Source organism: Meleagris gallopavo, chromosome 2 (genome assembly GCF_905368555.1).
Source record: "Meleagris gallopavo chromosome 2, MGAL_WU_HG_1.1, whole genome shotgun sequence".
NCBI classification, from domain to species: domain Eukaryota; kingdom Metazoa; phylum Chordata; class Aves; order Galliformes; family Phasianidae; genus Meleagris; species Meleagris gallopavo.
The window spans coordinates 37,250,646-37,263,399 of record NC_139405.1 but is presented as its reverse complement, the minus strand read 5'-3'; the positions used below and the strand labels follow the sequence as shown (position 1 = coordinate 37,263,399).

General features: G+C 36.3%; 1 protein-coding gene across 7 annotated transcripts in view; it reads right to left on the bottom strand.

Annotated features, from left to right (window-relative positions):
• LOC100550123 (guanine nucleotide-binding protein G(I)/G(S)/G(O) subunit gamma-4) overlaps positions 1 to 12,754 on the bottom strand; it is a 98,139-nt gene that overhangs the window by 35,648 nt on the left and 49,737 nt on the right. For all 7 annotated transcript variants that reach the window (XM_085219689.1, XM_085219687.1, XM_085219696.1 and 4 more), the window contains 11 exons: positions 12,472 to 12,609; positions 11,496 to 11,694; positions 9,942 to 10,073; positions 7,939 to 8,563; positions 7,277 to 7,454; positions 6,362 to 6,531; positions 4,532 to 4,762; positions 3,439 to 3,605; positions 2,839 to 2,991; positions 1,253 to 1,444; positions 463 to 641 (listed from right to left, as the gene is read on the bottom strand). In XM_085219689.1, coding sequence (XP_085075815.1) covers positions 463 to 641; positions 1,253 to 1,444; positions 2,839 to 2,991; positions 3,439 to 3,605; positions 4,532 to 4,762; positions 6,362 to 6,531; positions 7,277 to 7,454; positions 7,939 to 8,563; positions 9,942 to 10,073; positions 11,496 to 11,694; positions 12,472 to 12,609 — 2,364 coding nt within the window. The remainder of the gene's footprint in view (positions 1 to 462; positions 642 to 1,252; positions 1,445 to 2,838; positions 2,992 to 3,438; positions 3,606 to 4,531; positions 4,763 to 6,361; positions 6,532 to 7,276; positions 7,455 to 7,938; positions 8,564 to 9,941; positions 10,074 to 11,495; positions 11,695 to 12,471; positions 12,610 to 12,754) is intronic.

Sequence of the window (12,754 nt, the reverse complement as noted above, 5' to 3'; positions counted from 1 at the left end):
AGGCTAACAACTCTATGCTAGAAAACAAAATTCTGCAACAACTGAAAAAAGGTTCCACTTCCTGATACACTCAAAATCATCAACTGTTAAATATATTATTAAATATAATAAATATATATTATATTTTTTTTCTTTTTATGCATCCGTGGATGTACAGCAAACCTCCTTTTATAGGGTCCAACAACAGACCAATAGGGGAAAAACAAATCTATTCATCCTTTGTGTGCATTATAGAAACTGAATTTTGCTAGATGTTGTGACTGAATCTGAACAGATACATTTAGTATTTCACCACTAAAGAATAACTAGGAAGCTGAACAGGTTTTAATAATACCACAGCTGAACTGAGAGAGGCAGCAAGAAAAACATCTCTGGATAGAAAGCTTTAGGTATAAGAAAATCCTAACAAGTGAACCTTATGAAATATGCTTTCATGTGGAAAACACATAATTAGTTACTTACAGGGGACAGTCTCACTCCTTCCACTAACAGTTTGAACATTTCTTTCAGAAAAGGATTTGTTCTGTTAGGCAGCTCTTGCTGGATCTCTTCTTCAGGAACTTCCAGCTGGGATGCTGCAAGCCTGCTTTGACTTGCCGTTTCTGTTATACCCAGTATGTCAAAGCACTCTTCAGTAGATGCTTAAAATTTAACAGACAAATTGATCAGTACCATCTCAGCCAAGCTAATCCTACATTCCTTTAGCTGGCATCAAATCAAACACGGCCTTTACCACCATACTTACAACACAACATTATTTTAAATATCAACATGTACTCCTTACTTCAATTCTCTCACAAACCAGTTCATTCAGCATTTACTACTGCTAATCACGGAGCAATTCAATTCTTTGAATGCTCTTGTTTCTGTGGAATTGGAATTAACTCCCAAAGTCAAGTCTTGCTAACAAATGTCGGCATACCATAGCAGCACACAAACTGGTGCATTTTAAAAGAGAACGCAAAAATTCCCTTTTGCATTTTTGCTTTTTGACTTCAGCTCATAATTCAAGCAGCTTGGACAGATTGATGTAGAACTACAATAGCTTATTTAATTTATTCAGATACCCAGATTCAACTGTCAGTAATATAATACAGCGAGACAAACTTCTGAGAGACTGATTGATTATAGTTAACTCCATTAAGCCAATATCAATAGCATTGCTTTCCTTTCAAACTCTCTGAAATCAAGTACCCATTTGTCACAGAGCACTAATCTGGCACTGTCAAAACAAATGTACAGAAAATCCTACCTAAATAAATGAGTCTGTTTACAGCAAGGACAGTTAGCCTCTGTAACCTTTGTACAAACTCAGCCTCAGTGGCTTGGATAGGATTTTCTTGACTCATTCTTCGTTGCATCATCATATGAAACTCCTCACTTGCAACTGAACGCATTTTCATCAGCAGAGCATCAGATTGAGCAGGTGAAAATTTTCTGGAACCTTCAAGTAAAGAAATGTTAAGAAGCATCCCACTAAAAACACACCAAGTTAATCACTCAGTTACTGTCTTCATCAAATGATGCAAAAATCTTTGGATGAAATCAAACACTTCAAATACATTAATGTTAAATGGAGTAAGTGTCATTTGCATGCTTGCTTCTTTCAAGATCTCATATTTGAAAATAAATACATGAAGAAATGGCACCATAAAATAAGTTAGTGTCAAGATGAAATTTACTGAGCAACCTAGGTATTTTTGTGCAGAGCAGATTTTAAGGCACTTTTATTCCTTTTTTGTTGTGCAATTATGATAAACGATTCCAGAGTTTTTCCATGTGTTTATTTTTACTATCAGAAGACAGTCTTATCAATGCAAATGAGGAGTCACTTATAATTACAGCATATAAACAAACATTTGGTATCATATCCATTGCCACCAACGTTAATACAGTTAAAAATAGTTGTGTGTCATCAAAATATCATTGGAGGAAAAACATCTTGAACTGCCAAGGCTTGACTGCATTTGATTCTTTCAGGAAAATGTTACAGTCCTGGTTCTAACTCTACTTATAACATTATATTATCTTTAGTGCCTTACTAGATTCAATAGCAAAAATATTTTCACTATTCTTAGTAGGCTGAAAGGCCTTGAAAGCTAATCATATCAAGAAAGAAGTTCCACAGTAAATAAGGAAAAATATACATTTTCTTTAAACAACTGAAATACATATCAGGTTTTAAATAATACATCCTACCAAGTCTTAAAGACAGCTTCATTTACACACAGTTTCCAGTCAGAACATTCCAAAAGCTTTATGGAATTCACAAGCCATTATATACACAGACAGTGTTATTCTTGAATTGCACAAATGTTTTACAGAAAGTGCCTTGGTGGAATCGAGCACTCTCATGTTCCCAATTAAATTTGCAATGCAAGGTATTACTTCAGGATTATCACCTATTTAAAGCTGTGTAATAGTGCAACACCAACACTGTATGTACACTGAAGTTAGAAGAACTTTATTTTGGTATTTCGTTGTGAAGTTAAGTATAAAACTACTACAAATTATTTGAAAAATGTTTTCACTAAGCAACTCATGAATTGGGATTCTCTTCAAAGGAAGGCAGCATCTGGATTTAGAGACTTGAGTGAGGAAAAAAGTTGACTGAAGTGTCAATTCCGTATCCCATTCTCCCCTTGTAATACAAAAACAAGCTCAAAATAGGTACAGGCTTTTCTGTTCCAAAATATATATTGATAAATAAAGCCAATAAATCAATATATATTTTAGAACAAGATTCACTTGTTCTATTATCAAAATTAGAGTTCAAAATAGACATTTCACTAGTAATAAACAAAGGCAAGAGTACAAATATAGACTTCTGCTGCTCACCAGCAATGCCTTTACGCTTTTGAAACATTGCACGATGTGCTGCAGATAGTGATGGGGCCACACCAGCCTGCTCCTGAGCATCTCTGTTTGCTGTAGTTCTTATTAATTCAATAGCTGCTTGAAGAACTCTTAACTGCAGAGCAACTGCCATATCTATAGGAAGAAACACACTTAGGATGTGTGACAGATTCTTACTTCACAAGTATTCAAGAATTTTCATCAGATATTTGTACAAATAAGAAAAAGAACACTAAGTGTGAGAACTAAAATCCTTGATTTTGAGGAAGCCATATAGAAAACCAGCTCACTATTACACAAAGGCACATAAGTGAGTACTCACAGAAAAGTTGTTGAATTACGAAATAAGCTAAAAACAACTTCACAGAATGTTTCTATTCAAACATCCTGTGTGAACTCAGAGCCATTGTTCCTTCAGATTATCAGTACAGGCTTCCAAGGAAGAGTACTACTTTGAGAAAAAAGGTGATCTCATAAGTAGAAAACTCCCCCTTCTTGCTCACATGGAATACTACACCAGCTGGCTGGGAATAGATTTACTTCTCCAGTCCTGTGACCCCCAGCAATAAGTAAATATCTTACTTTGCATCCTTGTATTTTTACTGTTTTGAAGATGACCCAGCAGCACAATGAGGTCTTCAATAACACGAAAATACTGTGAACCTGAAGAGCTGCAGGCATGAATTGCAACTGCTACCAGGAGCTGTTGTATATCACATGCGAGTAGCTTGTAGTCGTTTAGGGGAATGCTGCAAAGAAAGTTGTAGTTAGCAGAAACATTACAATGCCAGCAGACCGTAAGCTGTAATGAGACCTATTACTATTTTCCCTGCTACTTCTGCCAGCCATATCTAATATTATATTATGTTTGATATAAAAACATTGCTGCTGAAAGCTAGGAAAGTGTAATCAAAGAGCTTAACTTTCACAAATTGGATACCTGAAAAATCTATGTGACAGTAAAATTAGGATCGTAAAAAGTTCCATCAGAAAAAAACAATGACTTTTATTATCAGATTCATAAGTTTAAGAACAGTTCTGAAATCTAAATTTCTCAAATAGTATCTCGAGGAATTCAGGATAATCTCTCATTCTATAAACATCCTGAATTTAAACTACCAGATTAAAAAGAAAATCTACTTAGTTCTTCAGTGTATCAAGAAATAAACATGCAAGACACCCCACTTCTCCTTCCTTCATTGTACAACCTTTCTTAAAGAAGTACAGAATGTTCATAAATGAAGTAATTTAAATTACTTGACATCTCAAATGCTAAATCACAGGCAGCACAGGAGAGATTCTTTGTGCACTTTAAACATTTGCCACAGATATGGCAGAATGCTACCAATTCCTGCACCTTTATCTTACTTTTCAAGTTTTACTAGGAGAAGCATCCAGAACACACAATGAATCCTGCATTTCAAAAGGTCTCTTCACTTGAAAATTTAAGGCATTCAAAGGATATTTTTTAAACAGTGTATTCTATTGTTTAAACCAAATATCTAAACGTTAGCTTTGATTTGGAAATACAGTTAGAAGCTGTAAATCATAAATACAGTATTTTATACGTGGTCTCTGAACATTTTATGAAGTATGAAGAACACAATATGCTTTAGTTTCTGCTACTCTTAACATTGTGTCTGTGCTATCTTATAGCAACGGATAAAATACTCACTTGGTTTCCAGTCCATTGAGAGCAGCCAGAGTATTACACAGCACATACAGCAAACCATTATCAAGCAGCAGGTCTGCAACTTTTGAGCAGGAATTTATAATTTGTAGTAGGAGACAGAAGCAGTTATGCAGCAGAACATTATCATATAAGGAGTTCTCTATAAGACCCAGAACAGGAATGACACACCATTTTTGAAAAAGTCCAACGTTCTTGACATCTTCCAGATCAAATCTATTAAAATAAAGAAGTTATTCCAATGTCTTAAAATAGCAGTATAGAATACACAGTACTTTTAAATGCTACAATATCAGTCTATAATAGCATTTTGGCAAATGTGTAGATGGCAAATTCTTACATTACAGTAACTACCACTGAAATAAGAGTAAAATAAAACATTTGGAGAAGCTGTAAGGAAATGAAGTACCTAAAAACAAATCTGGTACTTCAGCTATCTATCAATGGTCTGCAGTAAAGATTCCATGAAAACAGGTGGTGTTTTTTTTTTTTAAAATCTGTAAACACAAATGACTTATTACTGTATTTATCTTTATTACTGGAAATAAGTATAAATACAACTAGCACAGACAATGCCAAGAAACCAAACAAAGCCTGACTTCACTTAAGTCACGCTGACCTAGCAGTCTGATATCTTATAACCTTTATTGGTGAGGCTTAGATCACATTTGGCAACTTCTAACTTACTAACTGAAGAACTTAAAAGCAGAGCTTCAGGCCTTGCATTAACAAACTGGATTATTCTAAGGTTATCATCCCATCACATATATTTATGTGCAATCCTAAAAGAGTGTGAGTCCTAAGAATTAACTTTCCAGCCCCATAATGAGTCCTGAGAAAATAACAGTTCTCTGCTTTGGGACTAGTTAAGCAGCCAGATCTAGTCTTGCAATTATACAGGAATATTTGTACTGAGTGAAGATCAGGCTAACATGCAGAAGTTACTGGTTACAAATACTTCAAGGAAGGCAACCGGGAATGAGCTTTTTTCCAAGATTTATGTGCTGTTGACTATGCTTAGATGCATATTCTCCCTGCACAATCATTAACATTGTCAAACTAATTTTAAAATACACCACTTGCTTAGAAAGTTAGTTGTCTGCTTGAAGCATCTCTCTGTTCCTGCCAGTATGGGGAGTTTCTTTGGTTCAAGTAAATGGCACATCTGTGGGATATGCCCTATAGGAAATGGGGATTTACAATCAGGACCAACCAGGAGAACAAGCAGCAGCAAGCTTTTTCCTCAATTACTTAACAAAATCCAGTAGCAACAGTCTAGTAGAGATGAAAAAGAAGTTAAGCTGACTACAGTAAATTGAAAGTGTGAAGGGCTCTGATATCCTCATAAATCCTGAGAGTTTAGAACATCCCAGCTGATAGCACCATCAGATGAAGTTGCTAATCAGCAGCTTAAGGATCATACAATAGTCACAGAATCACAGAATGGCCAGGGTTGGAAGGGACCTCAAGGATTATGAATCTCCAACCCACCTGCCACATGCAGGGCCACCAGTCTCCCCATTTAATACTAGATCAGGCTGCCCAGGGCCCCATCCAATTTGGCCTTGAACACGTCCAGGGACAGGGCATCCACAACCTCTCTGGGCAAAGTACTAAAGTCTTAAGTACTTTAAAACACTTAAAAATATGCTAAAGCAACAACACAACATTTGAAGTTTTTAAATGATTTTTTTTTTTTTAAGGAAGGAAGAAAAACAAGAATCAGAAACATATCACATTCTTGCTTTCAGCAAGAAAGTGCAGTTTTTAGTTCAAATATTAAGTTACAAGATGTAAAAACCAAGTGTTACTTACTCTTCATCCAGGCCAACTGAACGGCCAAAGAGCATTTCCAAAAAGCACTCTACAACTTCCTGAGTTCCCTGGTGAAGGTAGAGCTGGTTGGCAAGCAAGGAGAAGCCACGATTCTTTAGGAATTTTTCCTTCTGCTCCCTCCTTGCTCTGTTGAAATATGCATCCAACAACTGAAAATAAATACATAATTGTGATGTAAGACTCCAATACTTACAAACTCTCATGAAAGCTTAGTTTTTATCTGTAATTTAAACATTTGATTTCAAAGTTTAAAAAAAATTGTGATTTCAACTATACTCTAAACTGCGCTTATTTCACACAACAGTTGAATTTATCTTTTTAATATGAAGACTACTTCTGTTTTTTTAGTCAGATTCAAGGGAAATCGAGTCACATTCATAACAAGCACAGAATCACAGAGTGGTTTGGGTTGGAAGGGACCTTTAAAGATCACCTAGTTCCAACCCACCCACCACAGGCAGGCAGAGACACTTTCTACTAGTTCAGGTTGCTCAAAGCCTCTTCTACTCTGACTGAACATTTTGAATGGTAAGGCATCCAAATCTTCTGTGGGCAGCCCCATCATAAAAGGATTTCTTCCTTATACATGGAAACTGAATGCATCAGTTGATTTAGATTTAGAATTGTTGTATTTGTTAATCCCTCCACCTTGGTGTGTAAACCATTGGGCTCAGCACAAAGATCATATTAATCTCTAAAAGATTCCTTAAGTCTTGGTGTTTTGGGTTTTTTTTGTTTTGTTTTGTTGGTCTTTTGGTCTGTTTTTGTTTCTATAATCTGTGAGAGTAGAAACAGATCTTAAAACTGAGAAGCAAGCCTACAAAAATGAAGGCTTTTTCATGTTTCTGATGCTAACTAAGCCAGTAGACAATTTCACATTTTCTATTGGCCTACTTTAATGACGCCTTGTTGTATGAGAGGAGATGGGTGGTTCACAAGAACTATAAGATAATCAGGTTGGATAAGCTTGTCCATCACATCTTCTAGCATGACATCTGGTAATATTAGGAGAACTCCACGCAAGAGGTCATACAATCCACAACAGATAAGCACAAGACAGTCTTCTGTATACCTGAAGACAAAAAAATATGTTTTACCACAGTTCATTGCCAACAATAGGAAACATTACAAGCATGTAATTGCTAGTTACTGCTGAGATTGAGGGGGTGGAGTAGAGGAGATTTGACAAACACGTCCCCAGTGAATCCCTCTCTTTATAATATTTACTTTTGATTTTGGGTAACAAAAGAGTAAGGTGATCAGAAATACTACTATGAGTTATCTGAGGAGATAGCAGAACAAGTCCCTGCTCCTACTATCCATAGTATCATTAACTCCCCACTGAAAATATAAATTTGAGAATTAAAAATTAAACAATTCTGTAGACTACCAAGAGCTTAATGAATTGGTTTATTACAGCCATTGAAAATATTTCCTTACTCTTGCAGATTTCTATTTAATATTGTAGGACAGTAGCCAAGACAAATAAATGGCTAAATAAAGCCTTCCCCAATACAGTGAGCTATCGTTTATTTATTATGTTTTTATCTGCTTACCTCTCATCAGAGCTTTCATATGTTTTTCGGGGATTCTCATTTGCTGAGGAAAAAGCAAGATTCTCCCACTCCTCAGGAAGTGCATTCTTGTCAGCAAAGCTTGGCCAGCGAGCAATGGCTGAGGATCCTCCGTGAACAGAAAATGCTAAGCCCAACCCTGCAAAAGTACTCTGACTCTTCTGAAGGGAAGGTAATCCTTTCAGATTGTCTGGACGACGCAGCAACAGCTGAGGTGCAGCATCACCTTTACATTTCAGGTCTGCATCTGCTTCTTTACTCTCACATGTGTTTTCAGATAGCTCTTCTTTTGGAATGTCTTCAAACATTTCAGCAGATGTTAACTCTGCATCACAAACTGTTTTTGCAGACTCGCAACTGCTAAGAAAATCTTCCTGTACCCTTTTGATGGTTTCAGAATGTCCTTCAAGAACAACTCTACCCTCGAGATCAGCGTAATCATACTTGCCAATATTCTGCAGGTCATCAATGCTCCTCTGTGATCTTTCCATTAGTCTTCTTCTATGTACATGAGGTGATGAAGTAGGAGATGCTGGTAAGCTTTTGCAAAGCCTTTTAGGTACTTGAGAACTTATCTTCTGCTGTACACTAATCTCAGAAGTATCTCCTAGAGAAATAAGGATATCTTTAGCATTGCTTTTGCCCTGTTAAGCTTTTTCTTTACTGTTTTATTTGCATGTGGAATGTAACACTGATGCTCAAACTAATCCTATGCAGCAAAACTGATTCCACACCTGGCATAGATCAGATTCTGCCAAACAATCAAGTAGAGATATCAGATTATTGTGCAGCCATACATTTGGCAAGTCATGGTCAAGTCAGGACAATGCATGAGTTCATTTGGAAAACCTGTTCGGCAATTCATGTTCTTAGATTTACCTTCTGATCCTCCTAACTAATCTTCAGAAGGAATTTATTCAGAATTACTGCAGATGGGAAGCTGCAGCTGTAAAGACCAACTTTTAATTCAGGTAGATCGTGACAGGACAAGAGGGAATAGACTTAAACTGAAAGGGGGAGGTTTAGGTTAGATGTTAGGAAGAAATTCATCTCTGAGACAGTGGTCAGGCTGCCCAGACAAGCTGTGGATGCTCCATCCCTGGAAACATTCAAGGCCAGGCTTGATGGGTTACTGGGCTGTCTGATATAATGGCTGGCAACTCCACCCACAGCAAGGGGGCTGAAACTGGTTGACTCTTAAGATCCCTTCCAACCCAAGCCATTCTATGAAGATATTTATGGAAACCATCTAATTCAATATCTCTGTTCAAAGCAAAATCAAAGAGCAGGCTGCTCTTCCCTTTAAGAGGTCTAGGTTTAATCTACCAACATGTTTCAGTGGGCATTGGCAAGCTGCTCACCAATGAGTTTAACTTTTTTACACTAAGGCATGACATGTACTTTAGATTTGTAACAAATTACTGCATATTCTATTCAACAGTTTGCTTTTTAGGGACACATTTCAGCCTGAAGCAGTCCTAATTTAGAGCTCATTACAGATATTTCCCTTACCATTTTTATGAGGGATAACAATCTGCTAGAGGAAGTTCTCTTAGTCTAGGAAAAGGAGCTGGAAGTATTTCAAAAACTACATACAAGTTAGTACTAATGCAATGATGATGCATCAGAACATTATATACTTAATTGACAGAAAGTATTCAGATGCATCAGAGGATAGCTGCAAATAGCTGTTTTAAGTGCTGTCTAGTTAAGGTATACTCATATCTCTACAAGTTTAAAAGGAGTTGTTCAGCCATTTGGTCCACTTCTCTGCCTGAGCTATCAACACAGTAATTTCTCCTACATTTAATAAAAAGAGCAGCTGAGGCACTCTGCTCAATTCATTCTTTTTTACTCTGCTACCCAACATCTAATTCCAAGGGGTGCTGATAGGGAATTTAGGAAGAAAAAATCTGTGGGAAAGCAATACTCCAAGGCTCTACAAAGGACAGCGTCCTACTGTCTTTAGGTGTTCATTGTTTTACCTTCCAGTGGTAAAGCTGCAAATCCAGTTGGAGTCGTAACTAAGAAGGTAGAACCATCTGCAGACTTCCCACCACTGCTGGAATTTCTCAGGTACATAAGGGATTCAACTTTCTCCTGAAAAATTTTACCATCTAGAAATAGAAGGGGAAAGTTAACACAAAAGCTTTACAAGTTCATTCTTGGTATATTAAGATTCACCCTGTTCAGGTTACAGTTTAAGCTAACAAGAAGTGCTCAACTCACTAGCATCTGAGAAAAATCATTTAAGTCACTGAAACAATGAAAAACCTGTTCTCATCTCCATATTTTACTCCAGAATACAAAATATTAAACTATTCTGCAGTAATTATACTTGAGACAGTCCTCACAGGCATACAGCTAGAAACATTTGACTTTTGCTGTGCCAAAATAGTGATTGTTTAAGTTCACCTAATAAAGCTCAAAATACCAAAAATGAGTTCCACTCTTACTTAGAATTTTACATCTATTATTTTTAGATGACAGATAAGACACAGCCACATTGCCTTTGAATAGAAGTCAGTTACTAAAACGGGAGACACAGGCATCTGCAACAGGAGAAAACATCTTTAACTGATCAAGTTTTCAATTTTTACATAGATTACAGATAAGGTTATACGATTTGAACATTAAAACTATTACACTGTTAAATGACAAATGTTTAATAAGCAGCAAGCATTTAATAAAGTGGCAAGAAAATGCTTCCCAAATGGGATTTAGATCTGACAACACGCTTGATTGCAGTTTTCACTGACTTATGTTTATAATTTACACAGGACATTCTGGAAACATTGCAAAAATCTTTGATGGTAGGATGCAGTTTGAGCTCCTCTGGTTGATAAACTTCCTGAACTAAGCTTCTGTAATTATTATTTATATGAAAAATCCTAGTAGATTGATACTCAGAAGTGACCAGTTAAAGTTTATTTGAAACAGTCTTTTGTGGCAAATTTATATAACAGGACAACTAACAGTTTCTCCAGATCAGATGTCTAAGTACAGGTTCTAGCTTTAAAACTTCATGTATAGCAATAACAATTGAAATACTGTGAGATACACTAATAAATGGAATTGGACAATTTTTTTATTTTATTTATTTATTTTTAAATCGGTAAAGTAGAATTACTTTTATTTTTATGTCAGACTGATAATTTTTTAAGCAAATGTACCTGAAGCCCACAGCTGAACCTGAACCTGCTTTTACTAGAACCACAGTTGCCTTAACTAGGATGTTAGCCTTACTGGAGAGAGAGAATTCAAAATGAATATCTGTTGTTGATCTATACAGTCCTCTGAGCCTAAGCTTCTGATGCTTAAAACCATATACAAATCTGATGACTGAGAAGCATATAGTCATAAGCATCGTGTCCATACAGGCACCAAATGTTATACATGACACTTAGCAACAGTAAACTTTAAAGAAAGTTCAAGACACAACCAAAGCTATTATTTGTAGACAGAATAAAGCCTCTACTCAGAGATTAGAATATATTTTACTCCTATTGTGTATTTATAGTTAAACATGACATATCTACCTATGTGCAGGGAGAAGTAGAAGTTGGTAGGATTGTGACAAACATATGTATTAGTGGGAGGGTGAACAGCTAAAAGGAAATTGAAGACCAATGTCAGCAATTCCAGGTCTGGGGGAGATCCAAGTACTTCTTCAATTATTTTCACAAATGACCTACAAACTTCCCGAGGCAGAGAGGCAAGGTGCCCTTCTTTATGCTCCTAGAAAGAAAGAGGAGTACAATTTATTTATATTTTTCATCTGACAGTATTTTTTAATTGTCATGCTGTAATAAGAAAACAGACAAGGAAAAAAGCAATAAAAATTGTACCATTTGAAAAACTTGAAAAAGCTACTGTACCTACTCAACATTATCTAAGGGGAACAATGTCAAAATTCAGAACAAAATACTGCTGATGTTATGTAAGTTCACTTCCAGTAGATTGGCAGAAAACTCATTAGAAAGCCTGAAGAGGCTTTCAGTCATCGCTCGCTAACTAATGACGTTTCTGAAAATATACTAATATAGTTTGTCATATTTTCTTAGAAATAACAAATTAGAGTACTGCTAAAGCATAGAGTTATTAGTGAGAGGCAGATACTAAAAGATTCTCATATAACTCATCTGTGTATCTCAGTAACGAGGACTTTGTTCTGTATCAAAGGCTCAGGTTTTTTTTAGATTCTGCTCATGCATGGATTTTTCAAGCAAACCGGTGTCTAAGCCTTCAAGTAGTCACAGGTGGTTAAGAATTGTTGCCCCTTCTGTCCATCAGTAGAAATGCTGCTCACTTCTGCTTACTCTGTCAGTGATAAGAGTGCTTCGGGTACCCTAGGGTACATCAACAATGCCCGCTGAAGAGGATGAAAGGGGCCTGGACATACAAAGAAATGTCTACAACATTTTTTCCCCATAGCATGTAGTTCCATATTTTTTCCATTAAGCAAAATCAAATCTAGTACTTGCCAAGCACAAAATAGGATCAGACTGGAAGTACCTGCAGAACCTGGCAGGTTAACAGGAAGTGGTGCACCACTTGAGCTTTCAATAGCTGTTTAACATTAAACATCTGTTGGTGATGGTTAGCTCTGATAAGGATTTCTAGAGCTGCTAACAGAGTTTCCCAAACACCTTGCTGAAAAGCAAACAAAACAGGAATATGGTTTAAAATATAACACTGAGTCCATACTGAGCATAAAAAATAATTAACAGACTATGAATTAGTCAAATCAAGAGCAGTTTTTTGCCAGCATGAAATAAGATTAAGTGACTGCAAACGG